Source organism: Zootoca vivipara, chromosome 6, assembly GCF_965207765.1.
Source record: "Zootoca vivipara chromosome 6, rZooViv2.hap1.1, whole genome shotgun sequence".
Taxonomy (NCBI): domain Eukaryota; kingdom Metazoa; phylum Chordata; class Lepidosauria; order Squamata; family Lacertidae; genus Zootoca; species Zootoca vivipara.
Window position 1 is genome coordinate 6,669,382 of NC_142589.1, and position 19,447 is coordinate 6,688,828.

At 50.3% G+C, this 19,447-nt stretch overlaps 1 protein-coding gene across 1 annotated transcript; it reads left to right on the forward strand.

Annotated features, from left to right (window-relative positions):
- Positions 1 to 633: 633 nt before the first annotated feature.
- Positions 634 to 19,447, forward strand: CCDC63 (coiled-coil domain containing 63). The gene is made up of 10 exons (XM_035120069.3): positions 634 to 707; positions 1,542 to 1,731; positions 3,316 to 3,435; positions 4,198 to 4,379; positions 4,653 to 4,834; positions 9,458 to 9,675; positions 11,861 to 11,935; positions 14,281 to 14,473; positions 16,430 to 16,627; positions 19,222 to 19,447. Exons 1-10 carry the CDS (start codon positions 649 to 651, stop codon positions 19,344 to 19,346), a joined length of 1,542 nt encoding a protein of 513 aa, XP_034975960.2. The 5' UTR covers positions 634 to 648; the 3' UTR covers positions 19,347 to 19,447.

A 19,447-nucleotide genomic window follows, 5' to 3' on the forward strand; every position in this document is an offset into this window, starting at 1 on the left:
TATATTTAAAAAAAAACCTCATAATTGCTGGTCGGGGCTGTGGTTACACGCCTGACACCCCTGCACACAATTTCAGATCAGTCAACTTCAGGTTCCAACGCTTAAATGGATTGGTTGCCATTGGACGCAGGGCCTTTTTTGTCGTAGCCCCAGATCTCTCTGAAACTCTCTTCCAAAGGATGTCAGCTGGTCTCCCTCTCTGACAGCAGAAAAAGATGGTTTTGTTTCCTTCCCCCACCCCCCACCCTGAGTTCTCCACTGGTATCTCCACTGTTGCTGCTGCTGTTTTAAAACCACCCAAACAGGAAGATGCTCTCTTTCTCTGTTGGGATTTTGGAAGCTGAGGGGGAACGGGACGGGACGCTTGTGGGATTCCCGAAAGGGTAGGGCACTTGCTATGCCTCAGCCCCATCAAATGGCTTTTGCTGGTGGGGGATATATAGGAATCACAAGAAGGGAGGTTTGAGCCTTTTGAGCTTAAAACAGGCACCACTCCCCTCTCTTTTTCTCTCCCCTCCTGATCTCTGCCCTGATCCGCAGCGCCGGAAACAATCCCGCTCCAGGAGCGAGAGCTCTGACTACACTGAGAAGGAGAAAGAGATGATGGCAGAGGTCGAACTGCGGAAGCTGCAGCAACAGTTTCGGATCATGGTGGAGAATAGGAAGTCTTTTGGGATCAAGACTCAACGGCAGTTGTTCCAGCAGGAGTAAGTGGAGAAGGGTTTTGCAAGGGGGTGGCCACATGAAGGGACGACCACAGGGACCAGAGGTGGGGAAGCTGAGGCACAGGGGCCAAATGCGGCCCCCGGGTCTCCCTGTTTGGCCTTCGGAACTATCCCCAGGTGCCAGGCCCTTGCTTTTCAAAGGCAAAGGTCCCAAATCCGTTTTTTTGCCCATCTGGTGAAGGGCATGGACTTACATCATGGTTTCCTCCAGAAGCTTTAATGACCACGGCAGGTGCGCTATTGACAAAAAAAAATCAAAAAAATCTCTCCTATATAAAAACTACCGAAACGTTAAGGAGGCGTTTAAAACAAATCAGAAAGAAAAAGCAATCTCAACACAGTGGCGGCTCATTTCCCCAACAACTCCTTTGGAACTCAAGCCTCCCTCTTCCCCATGGTGTGCATTCCTTAATTCTGCACCCATTCTGTTTGGGGCTGAAGGAAGGTCCGTGGTACATATTGCCACGTTGACTCAGATCAGTGTGACCAGCCTCAGACCCCTTTTCCGGACCAGACTTCCTCTTTCAGATGCCCACTGGCATTAAGATGATAGCCTCCCACTATGGGTTGGTTCCAGCGTCCAGTATTTGAGGCGCACTGTTCCTGTACATGGAGGCTTTGCTTTCGTTCCTGTTGGCCATTGGCTGCCACTTTTTATGGATCCACCCCGTCTCCTTTTAAAGCCATGTGGGTGAACCCCACCCCCCTTGCACATGTGTTCCATTGTGCGGAGAAGTATTACCAAACGCACACCTCCATGTGCAGTGTTTGATGTGAGGATGCACACTCTTAACCTCCTTCCCTCCTCTGCCGCAGGAGGCAAATCCATGCCTTGAAACAAGAGCACGACGAGATCAATTTACTTCTGAGTATCACCAAGTCGCCGCGGAACCTTTTCATCGACGACCGCAACTGCATGGAGCTTAAATTCCTTTTGCAGACCAAAGACGAGTACGACGCCCTCATCAGAGCCACCAAGGCCTTGATCTCTGAACTGGACGACAAGGTGCATTGTGGGAAATGTCGGGAGGGGTATGTGAGGTCTGGTTCACACACCCTGCAGTTGGCTTGTATTTCTGGCTTTCTAATTTGCTGCAAGCAGAAAGCCTAGAGTCATAGAGTCATAGGATTGTAGAGCTGTAGGGGACCACGAGGGCCATCTAGTCCAACCCCCTGCAATGCAGGAATCTTTTGCGCAACGCTGGGCTCGAACCTGCAGCCCTGAGATCAAGAGTCTCATGCTCTACCAACTGAGCTACCCCTCCCTGTTAAGTGTTTGCTTAATTCTGATATTTGTGCTGCTGATACAGGCATAGAATGGACGGTGCATAAACGCAGGGATTGCTGGCTATAGATCCTTAGGCAGATACAAAAAATATCTTTGTAGAGTTAAAAAGCAATGGGAGAGTCATAGCTCAGTGGAAGAGCATCTGCTTTGCATGCAGAACATCCCAGGGTCGATCCCTGGTATCTCTATGTAGCGCTGGGAGACCCACCTGCCTGAAACCCAGGAATGCTGCTGCCTGTCAGTGTACACACTGTTGAGGCCAATGCCCAACCATGAGGACTAGAATCTTACTTTATTTTCAAGGGGAAGGTGGAGCCTATGCTTTGCTTGGAAAAGGGCCAAGGTTCAAACTCCAGGCATGACAGAGAAAGGCGCCTGTCAAGAACTCTGAAAAGCTGTTGCCAGTCAGTGTTGGCAATACCCAGGTTTAACCCCTGGCCTCCCCAGTTAGACTTTATCCAAAACCCCAGAAAACTGCTCCCAGTCAGTGCACACAGTACTAAGACCAGTGCTCTCAGATGGGATAAGGCAATTTCCTGTCTGCCTCTTTAATTCAGACCTTTATTCATGGGCGTAGGCAGGGGGGGCAGGAGGGGGCATTTGCCCCCCCTAGAGACAGGGCCGCTGGCCAGCCTGCCCCACTGCCCGCCGCCACCCGGTGCCATCTCCCTTCTCCCTGGCTGGCTGTGGGGCGGGTGGAGGGAAAGCCAGCCAAATGCTTTGCACGGCTCTGGGGCTTTCCCTCCACCCGCCCCAGCGATCGCGGAGGGGGAGGAGGGGATCGGAGCAGCCCAATTTCGGGCTGATCCTGGCGCCCCCTCGCCCCTGCATGACCATGGATTTCCTTGTCCCACTGTGGCCCCTCCCCTGTGCCTTGGCCCCGCCCCTTGCCCCCCTAATTTTGATCCTGGCCCCGCCCCTGCCTTTATTCAAAACCATGAGGACTAGAACCTTACTAAATTTGTTGGGGAAGGGTCGTAGCTCAGGGGCATGCATTGATTGCAAAAGGTGCCAGGTTCGCTTTCATGCATCTCCAGGTATGACTGGGAAAAGCTCTTGTCTGAAACTCTGAAGAGCTGCTGTCAGTCAGCATAGTCCATAGTCCAGACATTGCTGGACTCTAACTCCCATTAAAAACAGATCGGAACAGCAACAGCAACATTTGACGTGTCTGTACAGACTTGTCTAAACAGAAATGTTGGGGGGGGCACCAAAAAGTGGGTGTCTATGGGGTGAAGCCACCTCACAGGCAAACTGGTCCTGAGCTAGTCTTGATGGATCTCTTTATGTCTTTTGTTTCAGATAACGGAACTGGAGAACAAGATTAAGAAACAGAAAATGCTTGTGATCAAAATGAGGCAGGAGTACGACGGCAGGTGGTTGCAGAAGCAGGTCCAGCTCTTGGACAACCGACTCAACCACGTGAGCTGTGCCCCCCCCCACCGCCACCTCCAAGCCGCCCTCCTGAGTCCCACACCTTCTGCCTCTGCTGAGAACCAGAGTCTGCCTCCTCGGGGAGGTGGCAATGAAATAATCTCACCCCCTGCGAAAAACAAACATTATAGACCCAGTTAAAAGCAGCAGGAACTATTTATATTCTGCTCCCAAGCTTAAGGGCGGCATCCTGCAACACACAGACACACACACACACACACACACACACACACACACACACACGAGAGAGAGAGAGGGGGGGACCAGCAGACTTGGGGGATCCCAACTTTTGTAGAAGGACCCATTTATTTATTTTTAGGGGGGGTCCCAAGGAGGAGAAAATGTTGCACAATATCCCCAGAAGATCTGAGTGGCACAGGATGCTGAGAGTGGGGAGAAAAACTGACAACTGGGTGAGAGGAATGGGGAACCTCAGACCCAGGGGCCAAATGTGGCCCTCCAGGGTCCTCTCTGGCCCTCATGTCTCTCCACAAGTCACACACCCCTCTCTGTAGGCCACAACCCTCGCTATCTCTGGTCCACATCTTCCTGGAGTACTTTTGCCTGCCTGGGATGTGCCCTCGAATTCCAGCCAAAGTAAACGTATTAAAAACCAACACCCGATCTAAAATCATGACTATTCCTCTAGACGGCACAGACTTATGCCAAGGTGGTTCAGCACCTCTTTGTAGGAAGAAGAATTTGCAGTTTAGGACAGTGCGGGACCCTTCCTAATTTTGCTCTTTCCAGGTCACGGTTTATTTTGACACCATCCTGACCACCAATGCCAAACTCCGCGAGGAGATAGAGAACCTCCAGTGCCGGAAGTCTGTCTTCGATACCATCTACTCCCGGCTTCACAAACAGCTAGAGCAGCAGAGGAAGACAATGGAGTTGTCTATTGAGCAGTCGACGCAGGCCTACGAGCAAAGGTGAGAGCAGCCGGTCCCAGTTTCAAATCCCGTCAGCCCCTTCGGGAAGGACTGGGATTCCCCCCCCCCACCTGAAACCCTGTAGAGATGCTACCAGTCAATGTAGCATCTCTGAACCAGATGGGTCAGTAGTGTGACTGTAAAAGGCAGCACCCCTGTGTTCTTGTCCTATTTCTGAACATGCAGGGGGCTGGACTAGAGGACCCTTGGGGTCCCCTTCCAACTCTATGATTCTATGATTTCCACTTCACCACCACTGCTGCCCGCTTCTAGGGTGGAGGCCCTTGCCAGGATCTCTGCGATGAAGGAGCGGCGCTGCAAGGACATTGCGCAGTTCAACATTGAGTTTCGGGAGCTGGAGCGGATCTACAACCACGAGACCAAGCTGAAAGCCTTCATGCTCATCAAGCTGGTCGACCGCTCGGAATTTGAGGAGCAGGCCAAAAAGGAAGAAGGTACCCAGAGCCGTCTTTCCCATACAGCTTAGTGGTTCGTTGTGCCAGGGCGCCGGCCTCTCAGGGGCACCCCAGCGAGTGGGGGAGCTGCACTGCTTTGCTGGAGTCCTCCGCGGGAGGAGACCGATCCCTGCAGAGGCTTAGGATGGAAGCTGCGCCCCGCTAACTATATGGCTGTCGAGCACGCAGCTTCCCTCTCAAGCCTCTGCAGGCTCTCCTGCAGCGGCATGGGGGGAAGGTTGAGAACACGCCCCCCCATGGCTGGCACTGCACAGCTTCAACCCCCCCACTATCCGTGGTAATTTGGGGGCGCTGAGCAGATATTTGCATTCATGTCAGCATGCGGAAGGAAGCATCTTTCTTCTAGGTCTTTAAAAGACCCAGGAGTCAGGAGGACACAAGTCCATGAGCCAAATTCCCACCCAAAAATTGAGCTTTCTTATGTTTGCTCATGGCTGCAGACTGGCATTCAGAGGTAGCCGTCCTGTAAAGCGAAATATTTTTTAAAGAGCAGGGCAGAAGGGGCAGTGGAAAAGCGCCAGGTGCTCAGTTCCCCCGGGACACCCTCTAAGACACCCCCCCCAGTTAGAAGGACTTTCTTGGATGGGGTGGGGCGCCCCTGAAGTCTGCACTGGGAAAAAGGGAAGAGGAAGAACTTTTGATGTCACTCAGTAGCACCTAAACTACTGTGAGAACAAAATGCTGGGCGAGATGGTCCAGTGGCCAGCCTCTTCTGACACTCGCAGTTTTTCTGCAACCAGGAAAGTAGAGCTTAAGGTGCGTGGGCCTTTCTTCTCCGAGGCTGCAGACACACACCGGATATTTAAAGCACATTAAGAACACATAGCTTCCCCTGAAGACTCCTATGAACTGTAGTGTGCTTGCCACAGAGCTACAATTCCCAGCACCCCTAACAAACTACAGTTCCTAGGAGTCCTTGGGGGTGGTCATATGTGTTATAGAAAAAAACTGCTCCATTCCCCCTATGGGGTATCCAAAAACCCGTATAGAGTCCTTAAGTGGGTTCCCTATTGGTAGGAGAAAATAAAAGAGGCCAACCAGAGAATATTGAGAAGGAAAGCAGCTTGTAATCCTGATCTTTATTAAACTGTTGCAACAGGGTCCCCTGCTCACCCCACGCAGGGAGGGAGGAGAGGAACCCAAAACATTGGTGTGCAAGCTCTTCTATAGACTTTTGAAATTGCCCACCCTGTAGCTCAAGACCACCCCCCAAAACATCATACATACATCACAGAAGGAGGCAGGCTACAGCAGAAATCCTGTTGGCCAGGATATCTGTTAATGGTCACTGATTGCTTTACCTGTGCAGCCTGGGCATTCTTTTGGGCTCACCCTATTCATACACAAATACGCCTTTCAGACAGGTTTTGTAAGCAAAAAGTCAAAGGGAAGGCGTTCCCCATTTCCTCCCTCCTTGCAGAGAAATACCGTGTTTCCCCTTTTTTAAGACACCGTCTTATAACTTTTTTCCCTCAAAAATACACACAGTGTCTTATTTTCAGGGGGTGTCTTTTTTTTTTTTACGGCGCTACAAGACTTGGGTTTTGTGAAGGAAGAACTGTCTAGGGATAGATCCGCTCTGGGCGCCGGCGCTGGAGCGCAGATTGCAACGTAAAAGAGGAGATACTCAAGCCGTTGCATTGGGACACCTTGCTGGAAAAAAATGGAATATCTCCCCGTTCGCAACGCTTTTAAAGCCTTCCCTTTGTCCCCTTCCCGAGCTGACTCTCCAAACATTAATGAACTCCCCCCTCCCTTGCCCTCCTCCCCTCTAAAGTGGCAGCCTGCCTGCAGAGACGATGAGGTGGGAAACCTCTTCCCCTCTAAAGTGGCAGCCTGCCTGCAGAGACGATGAGGTGGGAAACCTCTTTGCCAAGTTACCATACAACAGTTAAGAGAGGGGTGCGGGCAGATGGACAGGTTGCCCTCCTCGCCACCCCTCCAGGCTCCCTGCGCTCCACCGGCAGCTGCTCTTAAGCAGTGGGGGCGGGAAGTGATCGTGCCGAGGGATCTGGCTCCGGAGACTCTGAAGGGGGTGGGGTGGGGCTGCTTCATCCAGCGGCAAGCTCGCAACGCCCCCCTCGCCGTCGCTAGGGCTGCCGAGGCTGGATCGCGCCCCTTATCCCGCGCCTGCGCTGCGCGCCACGTTTGGCCCGATCGGACCCTAAGCCTAACCCAGAGAAACAGCGGGCCATCACCTACGCTGCAGCGGGCCGCCACCTCCGGCCGCTGCTCTGCCTCGGGCCATGCAGCCCACAACGTTCCAGCAGCGCGGCTCCCGCCGCTGCCAATCGCGCCATTGCCGCTCTGGCACCTTGGGCCATGCGGCCCACAACGTTCCGGCAGCGCGGCTCCCGCCGCCGCCAATCACCCCGTTGCCGCTCTGGCACCTTGGGCCATGCAGCCCACAACGTTCCGGCGCACGCGGCTCCCGCCGCCGCCAATCGCCCCGCTGCGCGGAGCACCGGATCGCGGAGCCGGTCTGCAGAGTCAGCGCCCAGCAACGCCGTGCTGGATTGAGGAGGCGCTGCTCCGTGCGGCGCTGCTGGGCGCTGACTCTGCAGACCAGCTCCTCGATCTGGTGCTCCACGCAGCACTGATCAGCGCCGACCCGGCAGGTCGCCAGATCAAGGAAGCGGCCTGCCGGGTCGGCGCCCAGCACCGGATCGAGGAAGCTTCCCAGGGTGGTGGTTGGGGGGGGGAGAAAGAGGGAAAAGGTGTCGGCGGGGAGAGAAAACGCGCGAGTCGTCTCCCCTTTCTTTCCTGCTTAGCCGGCTTGCGGGCATTTTACAGGAAAAAAACGACGTGAAAAGAAAAAGGCAACGAGCCCGGTCAGCGGCGTCTCCCTCCCTCCAACTCCGCCCCCCAAATTGAACTCCCTGACACCCCCCCCTTAATTTTTGGCCAGAGGCGTCCTCGGGCCCCGTTCCTACCTTCGCTGCTGTGCGCCTGCAGGTAGACCTATGTCTTATTTTCGGGGTATGTCTTAAATTTTAAAAATCTTAAAAATCCTGCCATGGCTTATATTATGACTACGACTTAAAAAAGGGGAAACACGGTATATCGAGGTCAATTTGGGAGAGTCAAAATGGCTTCAGAATTGCTGTCCTGTACTATTTCAGAGACATGGTTTATATACTTGTTTATGTGTTTGCCTTGTACATTTATAAACATTTATTTTATATCTGGGGCTTTAGAATTCTTACAACAGTATGCTTAAAATTTATGCTTTAAAGTTATGATTTAAAGGCTTGCTGAAGACACTCCTGTATTTATGAAAAGAATAGATTTAAAAGTTTGTGCTGTTAGGGTCTGCTTTGTACATTTTAACCAGTTGCTCAGCCTTTGGGCCGCTGGCAGCTGAATGTGTGAAGCAGAACACACTTGCTGCTGCTGGAAGCGAGAGGACGGATCCTGTGGGCGGAATTCAGTCACTGTGCAGTCATGAAACTGGCTCATATCCCGGCCTGTTTGGTTGCTTGACACCACAGCTTCCATGACTTTTAATTTCAGCGCTTTATTGTTGCCTTTAGTAGGTTGAACAACTGATGTTTTTTCATGAGTGTTGTGAGTCTGTGGGAGTGAGTTAGCCGGCTTGATGCCTGAGTCTCCTGCAATTGTTGGGGTCCTGGATCCAACAATGGTCAAAATCGAATGGAGGATTCCACTGTTGAGTTAGCCAGGCAAAGGGCATAAGAACCACATAAGTATGGTCCTTTGTATAACAAAGGAAGTAGCTTTGTGCCTAAGGGCGAAGGTTGGGCCCCTCCTTCACCTGGCTGGTGGTGAGAAAGACCAAGACAAAGAGTATGTGTGATCTGAGCCAGAAAAGGCAGAAGCCAGAGAGTGAGAGCCATGCTTGATTTCTGTTTGAATCCAGGGCTGTGGCTATGGGAGACGCAAGACCTTCTTGGTGTGTTAATGCTATGAACCCCTCTATCATAGGCTCAGATTGTATATACGTGTAAATAAACCATATATCACCATAGTCTCTGCTGTCCCACATTCTGCAAGGAAACACGAACCTGTCAGGAATGAGCCAGCTCCAAGTGAAGGTTTGCAGCCAACTGCAGAAAGCAGCCAGGAACAGGGAGACTTAGATGCTAGGCAGGGGAGAGCTGGCAGCTGCAGACCTTCTCTTTCTGACCTTCAAGGGTGAGCTGATAAGGCAGTAGCTGAGAACAGGCTAGAACACAGCCAAAGCTCACAGGAAGCACAAAAAGGCGCAAACAGTATCAGAGGCAGCCTCTCAGCCCAGGGAGAGGGTGGAGCTGAATGGGAGGGCTGTTAGACAGGAAGCAAAACAAGAGACATAAGAGTCGTAAGTTCAACATCTTCTGTAGATCCTGGAAGAAATCTTCAGAAGGGTCATCTTGAATAATGATGTTGGAGGCTTTGTTAGAGCCGTCCACAGTTATCTGTTTTTCTTGGCAATAAATCCTCCTTTTTAATTATCTGCACTTACTGTGTTATCAACCTGGGAACCTGGACTCCTGACAGAACCCTGGGTAAGTTCCTGGAACCCCCTGGAGACTTGCACCCCTCAGAGATTGAGGGGGCAGGAGACAATTTTATGAACCCTCCCCCTTGAATCCCTTCCAGCTCTCAAGGCCAAGAAGCGAGCCAAGTCCAAGGGGGAGAGCTTTGAGAGTTACGAGGTTGCCTACATGCGGCTGATGAAGCTGACGGAAAACGGGGACATTGATCTGCTGGTGGAGGAATTCATTGAGAAGGAGGAGAAGAACTTTGCCTACTTCAGCTACGTCACTGAGCTGAACAATGACATGGAGAGGCTGCAGAAGAGGATCGAAGACATCCAGGTCTCCTCTCCGCCCTCCCCCCTCTTCCTACGCCCCTCACTTGTCCCTGGTCTTCTGGCCCTGGCTCCGCAGGCTGGGCTCTGGGCTGCTGATCCTGCTGCAAGTGGGCTGTGTTTTGATCGAGCAGTCATGACTCCTGGATGGAAATAGCTTGGCCACAGTTGTCCATGCCCTGGTAACCATACAGTGCTGCAATGCCCTTGGCCTGGATCTGGAGGCTGCAGCTGGCGCAGAACGTGGCAGTCAAACGCCCGCCAGCATGCAACACATTGCTTGGGGGATTTGCCACCGGCTGCCGGCTTGCTACCAGGCCACATTCAAGGTGTTGGTACTGCCATCTAAGGCCCTGCGCAGCTCAGAACCAGGTCGCTTAAGAGATGGCCTTCATCCTTGTACAGTGGTACCTCGGTTTATGAACACAATTGGTTCCGGAAGTCTGTTCATAAACTGAAGCGTTCATAAACTGAAGCGAACTTTCCCATTGAAAGTAATGGAAAGTGGATTAATCCGTTCCAGACGGGTCCGCGGAGTAAGCGTTCATAAACTGAAGCAAACTTTCCCATTGAAAGTAATGGAAAGTGGATTAATCCGTTCCAGACGGGTCCGCGGAGTACTTAAACTGAAGCATTCATAAACTGAAGCATGGGTGTAATTGGTTCCAGAAGTCTGTTCATAAACTGAAGCGTTCATAAACTGAAGCGAACTTTCCCATTGAAAGTAATGGAAAATGAATTAATCCGTTCCAGATGGGTCCGCGGCGTTCATAAACTGAAAATTCATAAACCGAGGTGTTCATAAAAACCGAGGTTCCACTGTACTTCCCAGAAGCAGTCAAGGACATTTTTGTTCCAACAGGGTTTCCCAGCTGGATAAATGGGTCTACAAGTCTCTAGTTGTTAGGGTTTTCGCTTTGCTTTAAGCCAGTGTTTCCCAGATTGAGTCACCAGCTGTTTTTGGACTACAACTCCTATCATCCCTAGGAAGCAGGTCAGGGATGATGGGAGTTGTAGTCTAAAAACAGCTGGAGACCTAAATTTGGGAAACACTGTTTTAAATGTACTTGGTTTTTTTGGGTGTTTTTAACTATGTTATGTGTAAATTGCCTTGAGATGGTGGCTTCGGAGACAATTAACAAATTAATTGCAATAATAATAATAATAATAATAATAATACTGTAATAATAAAGAATGTGTGTGATAGAGAGAGAAGCATTTCAGTAGCTAAAATTGTCTCATTGCTGCCACCATGTAGCCAGTGAAGAGACTGCAAGAAGGCTAATATGTTGGAGATTGCTAGTTAAACCCCTCCTCTACCACCACCAACTACTCTTTTGGTTGGGAGTTGGACCAAACCAATTGATGTACACTCTGAAAATGCTTTCACCAATCCCCGCCCACGAACCCTGGAATGCATACCAGGTTCCTTCTAAAAAGGAGCCTGCAACATTGACAGCTACAGGAACAAAAACAGGATTATCTGATTAATCCATCCATTAAAATATTTTATCTTGTTATTGCCATTTGCTTATACATATTCATCATGCAAAGGATGAAAGGGAAAAATAAAACTATAAGCATGCAAAGGAGTAAAATATTTTATTCTGATTAATCACCAGCTATGCTATATGATCATTAATACCCATGGAAATTAATGGACCTACAGTCCTTAATAATTATACAGCCTCTAGGCAGAGGGCACCAACTCTTTTGGGCCCCTGCATGCATAAGTGGATATCTATTGGCGACAGAAGGTTTCTTCTCGCAAGACTAGCATTGCACTCAGATGGCACATAATTCCAACCTATTAATTTTCACATTTTATGTGATCTTTCAGACAAAGTAAGATTGAGGACTCAGCTATACAGCTGCAAATAAAACGTGTATTGTAAAGTGCATTATACAAATGTGACACTAGATAGCGATGGTGAGCTATGGCAAATTCAATATCTTTTTCAAAATGTTTTTTTTTATAAAAAAGCACTTTCACAATGTTTTTAATATAGCCTACAGGATAAAAGGAGAAGCTACATATGTTGCTCCACCCACTTTTGCCCTTGGCCCCGCCCATCACCAGCATGTGGGCCCCTGGAAACTTACAAATGAGAAAATATGGCCCTCGCAATTTTGGGGGGGAAAGGTTCCCCACTCTCTGCCTGAGCCGCTTTGTGCACTTCTGTGTTCTGTAGAATGAAATCAGCAAGCTGAAATCCGAGCACAAGAAGGCAGAAGACATCATTCACAGCAATATGAAAGAAATAGAGGTAAATGGGAAACATCTACATGTGGGGCTGGCCTGGGGGTCCTGTCGCTGTGGGGAAAGGCTGCAAGATTTGGGACTTTCAAATCCCATATAGCTCAGAGGCAGTGTGTCCTGGGTTCAGTTCCCAGTGGCACCTCCTGGTAGGGGTTGAGAGCCGCTGCCAGTCAGTGCAGGCAGCGCCAGATTTACGTATAAGCTAAACAAGCTTATATTATTGGGACGCGGGTGGTGCTGTGGTCTAAACCACTGAGCCTCTTGGGCTTGCCGATCAGAAGGTCGGCGGTTCAAATCCCCACGACGGGCTGAGCTCCCGTTGCTCGGTCCCAACTCCTGTTCACCTAGCAGTTCGAAAGCACATCAAAGTGCAAGCAGATAAATAGGTACCGCTCCGGTGGGAAGGTAAATGGCGTTTCCGTGCGCTGCTCTGTTTTCGCCAGAAGCGGCTTAGTCATGCTGGCCACATGACCCAGAAAAACTGTCTGCGGACAAATGCCGGCTCCCTTAGCCAGTAAAGCGAGATGAGCGCCGCGGCCCCAGAGTTGTTGGCAACTAGACTTAACTGTCAGGGGTCCGTTACCTTTTTAAACAAGCTATAGCTTAGGGCCCCACTCTCTTGGGGGCCCCAAAAAAATTTAAAGGGGAAAAATCTGGATGTACATTTCCAAAATATAAGTTAAAAAACAAATTAAATAAAACCTAAATACAACAACAGTGTTTTGTGTTGTGTAGGCTCCTATGATGTGAGTAATGGGCCCTGGCTGCTAGTCTGCTCCCTAACATATCACTGGTTTGCTCCTTTCTATATATGGTGCCTACATTCTGCATGGACTGGTTGCATGGCAACATGTGCAAATGGCTTTAGATACCTATTAGGTCCCTAAATTACCATATAGCATATATTCGACAGAAAAACACAGCGACAATTTGTTGTTGACAAAGGATAGCTGGACATATAAAGGGCCCCATTACCTTCAGTAGCTTAGAGCCTCATCAAACCTAAATCCGGCCCTGAGCGCAGGCAAGACTGAACTAGATGGACCCAATAGTCTGACTCAGTTTAAAGTCAGCTTCTTGTGTTCCTAGTTTAGGGGAAAGGTGGCGCTGTGGTTAAACCACTGAGCCTAGGGCTTGCTGATCAGAAGGTCGGCGGTTCGAATCCCTGTGACGGGGTGAGCTCCTGTTGCTTGGTCCCAGCTCCTGCCAACCTGGCAGTTCGAAAGCACATCAAAATGCAAGTAGATAAATAGGAACCGCTACAGCGGGAAGGTAAACGGCGTTTCCATGTGCTGCTCTGGTTTGCCAGAAGCGGCTTTGTCATGCTGGCCACATGACCTGGAAGCTGTACGTCGGCTCCCTCGGCCAATAATGTGAGATGAGCGCGCAACCTCAGAGTCGGTCACGACTGGACCTAATGGTCAGGGGTCCCTTTACCTTTACCTTTACGAGGGGACATGAGTCACATGACAGACTTCATAACATTTTGCATGGCAGGAAGAAAAGATTTTCTCCCTCTCTCATAAACACTAGAACTTGTGGATGACCTAGAGAAGATTTATGACTTATCTTTAAGACCATTGTAAACAGTTAAAATCGTTAGTAGGACTGGAATATCACTTGTGGTTTAATGGTGAATTCTGGACACAACTGAGATGTAAAAGATTTGGACTACCATAAAAGATGCAGGAGGAAATGATTAACAAAAGGACCCACAAAGGGGAGGATGGAAGTCCAGGAGATTCCCTGGAATCTTGTTTTTATGACCTGTGTTCAATATAAGGCTGTGAAATTTTAATCTGAAAAACCAAATAAATAAATTTATTTTTTTAAAAGAACTTGCGGATGTCCAATAAAGCTGAACAAAAAAGCACTTCTGTGTGCTGTGCATAGTTAAATTATGGTGCTCACTTCTTACACAGGAGCCAGTGAGGGCCACCATCAACTCAGATGACTTTAAAAGGGGATTGGACAAATTCATGGCTATCAATGGCTACCAGCTATGATGGCTCTGCTCTGCCTCCAAAATCGGAGGCAGAAATGCTTCTGAATGCCAGTTGCTGGCAACTTCAGGGGCAGGGAGGGTGTGGTTGAATTCAGATCCTGCTTGTGGGTTTTCTACAGGCATCTGGCTGCCCCCCTGTGAGAACAGGATGTTGGACTCAATGGGCCTGATCTGGCAGGCTCTTCTGATGCTGTTAGACTCCCCACTCACATCAGCCTCAGTTTGCTTGGCCGGTGCTCAGGGGTGATGGGACCTGGAGTACCCATGACCTCTGGGGAGCACCACGTCGGTGACCCCTGCTGCGCCCAACCGCAGCTAGCCCTGACCACCTCTCCTTTGGCCCGCAGGAGAAGCTGCAGAAGACCACGGAAGATGCCAACCTCTACGAGTACAAGCTGAAAGAGAGCAGCAAGATCCTGGACCAGCTGAAGCAGGCGGTGGACTTCCTGTTCAAGCAAACTGGCTGCGATGCCACCAAGATCAGGGAGCACCTGGGCGAGACGGGGGAGATCACAGATCAGAACCTGATGCAGTATTTCAGTGAGTGACGGGGCCCTGGACCGGGCCCATCTCTTGGGTTGCTTCTGCAATGGACCCAGATGCACATCAGACACCCAAAAGCATCGTGGGGCTGGCAACACCTCTGCAGGGTGTTCAAACCACTAGGATTTGAACCAGGGACCGTCTGCTTGCAAGGGTGGTGCTCTGCCACTGAGCTATATGGCCATATCCCTGGAAATCTCCACTGGGCAAGAACATTCCATGTTGTTGGAATCCATTGCCCAGTAGCTTCAGCAGGCAGCATGGCCCGTGGCTAGAAATGATGGGAGCTTTAGTCTAGAAGATGCTTGAAGCTCTCTGCCTTGCTTGGGGAGCAAGGAGCTCTCCGCATGCTGTTTCTGGAGGTCCCAGGATGCTCTTGCAAGATCTTGCAGGGCTGTCTGGAACATCCCAGACCTGGCGCTCAGAGAGGGCCTTGCTTCCCAAGAAAGGTGGAGAGCTTAAAGGGTTTTTTTGGACCGGGAAAACCCATCCCCAAAAGAGCTTTTAAGCTCTCTGCCTTGCTTGCATTTAACTTGTGGGATTTCAGCCTGCTGCCTTCAAGCAGCCTTCAACCATGTCTGGTTGAAGTGGCACAGGTTAAATGCGTGTTAAGGAATCTTACAATTACCATATTGGCCTCACTTTCCCCCCAAATTCCGACCTTGAAAAGTTAAAGTACGGCTTATATTTGCGACCTTACGGTATTCAGCCAGGAGCGTGGGGCAAACAGTGCCAGGAGCACGGCAAAGTGTGCCCGGAGAGAGCGAGGAAGGGGAAAGGCCACTGGCAACGTTCCCCCGCCCTCGCCCCCACCCAGTATGCAGCCAGGACTAGCAAATAAGGGAGCAGCTTATATTCAGGTCTCTCCCCCCCCCCTATTTTAAAGGTGTGGCTTATATTCGGGTGCAGCTTCTATTCGGGCCAGTACGGTATAATCATAATAGTGGATTCATTGCAAGAAGCAATGGCAAGAAGCAATGCAGATCTACTTGTGTTGCCTTTCAGCTCGATCTACTTTTTCCTGTGCACAGGCAAACGATTTGCGGGCGACTTAAGGTGTGTTTTCTGTGAAGTTCCATTGTACAAAAGGGAGCTTGCATGCCATTCTCTTGAAACTGAAGCAACTTGTGATTTCCAGTGCTCCTACATGCTTAGCTTTGGGAAAGACAGTGGCTAAAAAGGTGCCCTTGCATGCAGATTCTGTAGCTCCAGGACACTGGCGACTGTGGAAACTGTGGGATGTGATCCATGAGAGGCAGTCAAGTACAACATTCCTTGTAATTCTAGAGAAGACATGCGAGGGAATGTTTGGTCCAGCCAGTCGAAACCTCCTGTTCCTCCTTGCTGGAGCATCCTTCCTTTGCATGTGACTAAAAGTGGGCGTGACCTAACCTGTCCAGGTAACAAAAGGACGAGTCACGCAGCACCCTTTCTTCTTTTTCACTTCCTTCTTCGTTTGACTAGCTTTTAGCTAGGGCTGCTCTGCTAGCTCTCAGCTAGCAGAAGCACTGGGATTATTCCCCCATATGGGGTAGATCCACATGTACATACATATCGGTAACTAAAGTCTGCCTTCAGGAATCCAGCTGTGAACTGATGTGAGTAAACTTCTTTTATTGACTTTGAATAAGATTGTCTTGTCTTTATTCTTTAAAGAGGGATTCAAGGGAACTTACCAGGAACGCACAATTCAATCTGAAACAGATTGAATTGTATAATAGTGAGAGGCTCACACGAGCCTACAACCAGTTATCTGCTGTGCATGTAAAAAGGGGGAATGTAACTCTGCTACATAATGGAACTTGCTAGCGCAAGTTAGGAAGGATATTAATAAACAATATATCCTCTCCTGCCACCCTGAACATTCCCACAGAAACAGGAAGGGGTCTTTGACCCACCCCCCACGGCGACCTCCACTGCTCCTGAAGTGCACCTCTTGTCTCCTCCCTGCAGGCATCGTGGAGAAGAAAAGCAACGACCTCTTGCTGATTGAATCTTTCCTACGCTACAAGGAGCTGGAGGGGGAGCTGGACTCAGTCCCCATGCTGAACCCCTTTTTGGGCGGCTCCGCCTTCCTGAAGAAACTGGAGGCCATTAAGATTACGGCACCTTCTCTCAGCGTCGATCCCTTCGCGGAGACGCTGGAGCCCTGTGAGTAGTAACTGTGGCTCTGATGCAGAGGACGGTGAGGCAAAACGCTTCTAGGTGCTCTTAATATATGCAGTGGGCCTGCAGCCAGGGGTGAAACTAGGCTTAATTTCACCTGGGTCAAAGACCCGGCTTGGTACCACCACCCCCACACATTTGTGTACACACACACACACACACACACACACACACACACACACACACACAGGCTGGCAACCTTAATGGTGCCCCTCTGGAGGCTTCACCTGGGGCAAAAAACCTGGCTAGGTCCCTCCATAGCTACGGCTCTGCCCGCAGCTTACATGTGATTTACTTGTGCAATTGCAGCTCTGCAGGGGGTGGGGTGGGACAACAACAATAATAATTTATTATTGTTGTTGTCCCACCCATCTGGCTGGGTTTCCCCAGCCACTCTGGGTAGCTCCCAACAGAATATTAAAAATAGAATCAAACATTAAAAACTTCCCTAAACAAGGCTGCCTTAAGATGTCTTCTAAAAGTCAGATACCGGTAGTTGTTTATTTCCTTGACATCTGATGGGAGGGTGTTCCACAGGGCGGGTGCCACTACCGAGAAGGCCCTCTGCCTGGTTCCCTGTAACTTTGCTTCTCACAGTGAGGGAACTGCCAGAAGGGCCTCGGAGCTGGACCTCAGTGTCCAGGCTGAACAGTGGTGGAGGAGACGCTCCTTCAGGTATAATGGGCCAAGGCCGTTTAGGGCTTTCAAGGTCAGCACCAACACTTTGAATTGTGCTTGGAAAATGTACTGGGAGCCAATGTAGGTCATTCAGGTCTGATTTGATATGGTCTCGGCGGCCACTCCCAGTCACCAGTCTCGCTGATGCATTCTGGATTAGTTGCAGTTTCCGGGTCACCTTCAAAGGTAGCCCCACGTAGAGCACATTGCAGTAGTCCAAGTGGGAGGTAACTAGAGCATGCACCACTCTGGCAAGACTGTCTGCAGGCAGGTAGGGTCTCAGCCTGCATACCAGATGGAGCTGGTAGACAGCTGCCCTGGATACAGAATTAACCCGCGCCTCCATGAATAGCTGTGAGTCCAAAATGACTCCCAGGCTGCACACCTGGTCCTTCAGGGGCACAGTTACCCCATTCAGGACCAGGGAGTCCTCCACACCTGCCCGCCCCCTGTCCCCCCCCCCAAACAGTACCCTTGTCTTGTCCGGATTCAACCTCAATCTGTTAGCCGCCATCCATCTTCCAACTGCCTCCAGACATTCACACAGGACCTTCACCGCCTTCACTGATTCTGATTTGAAAGAGAAGTAGAGCTGGGTATCATCCGCATACTGATGAACACCCAGCCCAAATCCCCTGAGGATCTCTCACAGTGGCTTCATATAGATGTTAAAAAGCATGGGGGAGAGGACGGAACCCTGAGGCACCCCACAAGTGAGAGCCCAGGGGTCTGAACACTCATCCTCCATCACTACAGTGGAACCTCGGTTTACGAATTTTTGGTTTATGAACACCGCGGACCCATCTGGAACGGATTAATTCACTTTCCATTACTTTCAATGGGAAAGTTCGCTTCAGTTTATGAACACTTCAGTTTATGAACAGACTTCCGGAACCAATTGTGTTCATAAACCGAGGTATCACTGTACTTTCTGGACACGGCCCAGGAGGAAGGAGCAAAACCACTGTTTAACAGTGCCCCCAGCTCCCAGCTCCTCTAGATGGTCTAGAACAGGCATGTCAAACCTGCGGCCCTCCAGATGTTTTGGACTACAATTCCCATCTTCCCCGACCACTGGTCCTGCTAGCTAGGGATCATGGGAGTTGTAGGCCAAAACATCTGGAGGGCCGCAGGTTTGACATGCCTGGTCTTGAAGGATGTTATGGTTGATGGTATCAAAGGCCGCTGAGAGATCCAGCAGAACTAGGAAACAGCTTTCACCTTCATCCCTAGCCTGCTGGAGATCATCGACCAGCACAACCAAGCAAACAAATGCAGAGCCAGGTGGGGGAGACTGGGCAGTGGGAAGGGGCCATCCAAGATCTCATGTGACTGTCCCAGAACCCTGTGAGCAAGGAGGAGGGCTTAAGAAGCCTTTTCCTTCGGGTTTCCTGTCACTGAAAGAGTTTTTAAGCCCTCCACTTTGTTTACTGGGCTCTGGGAAGGCCCCACAATGCCTCTGGGAGGCTCGTGTGACATCCCACAGCCTTCCAGAAGCCTTGCACGGCCATCCCAGAGTCTGGCAAGGTAGGGATAGTCTTCATGGACAGGGAATCATGCTCCTGAACACCAGAACATCATCTGTTGCCAGCTGGCCTCCTCTGCCTCCAGTCCCGTTTAGCAAAGGGCGAACTGAAATGCAAGGTAAGAGGTTGCCCAACCAGCAGATTGTTTCCTTATCTTTCCCCAATAATTTCCCAAGGAAGACCCAAGTCTATGATGAGCTGAACAAGGGAGTCTTACTGGTCCTCTGAAGCAAGCTTGAGCCTGGGTGGAAGGTGGGGAGGAGCAGGTGGCCAGGCTCAAATTCTGTTTTGTTGCAAGCTATAATTTTTTTAAAAAAACAAGCCTAATATTGCAGATTCCATCCCTAAGCTGCAACCCCTTGAATTTCCCAACAGTGGAGGGTCCTCTGGACCACAGCACCCTGCGGGCAATGATCCTGGAGAGGGAGAAATCGCGTAAGACCTCAGTGGAGAGAATGGACGGCAGCCGAGAAAAGAAGAAGTACTCCACCTTACCCTAAGAGAAGGCAGGCAGGCACCCCGGCCAGGAAGCCCAGGGATTCTCAGCCCAGTTCATAGACTACATATGTGTGTGTGTGTATGTATATATATGTGTGTATAT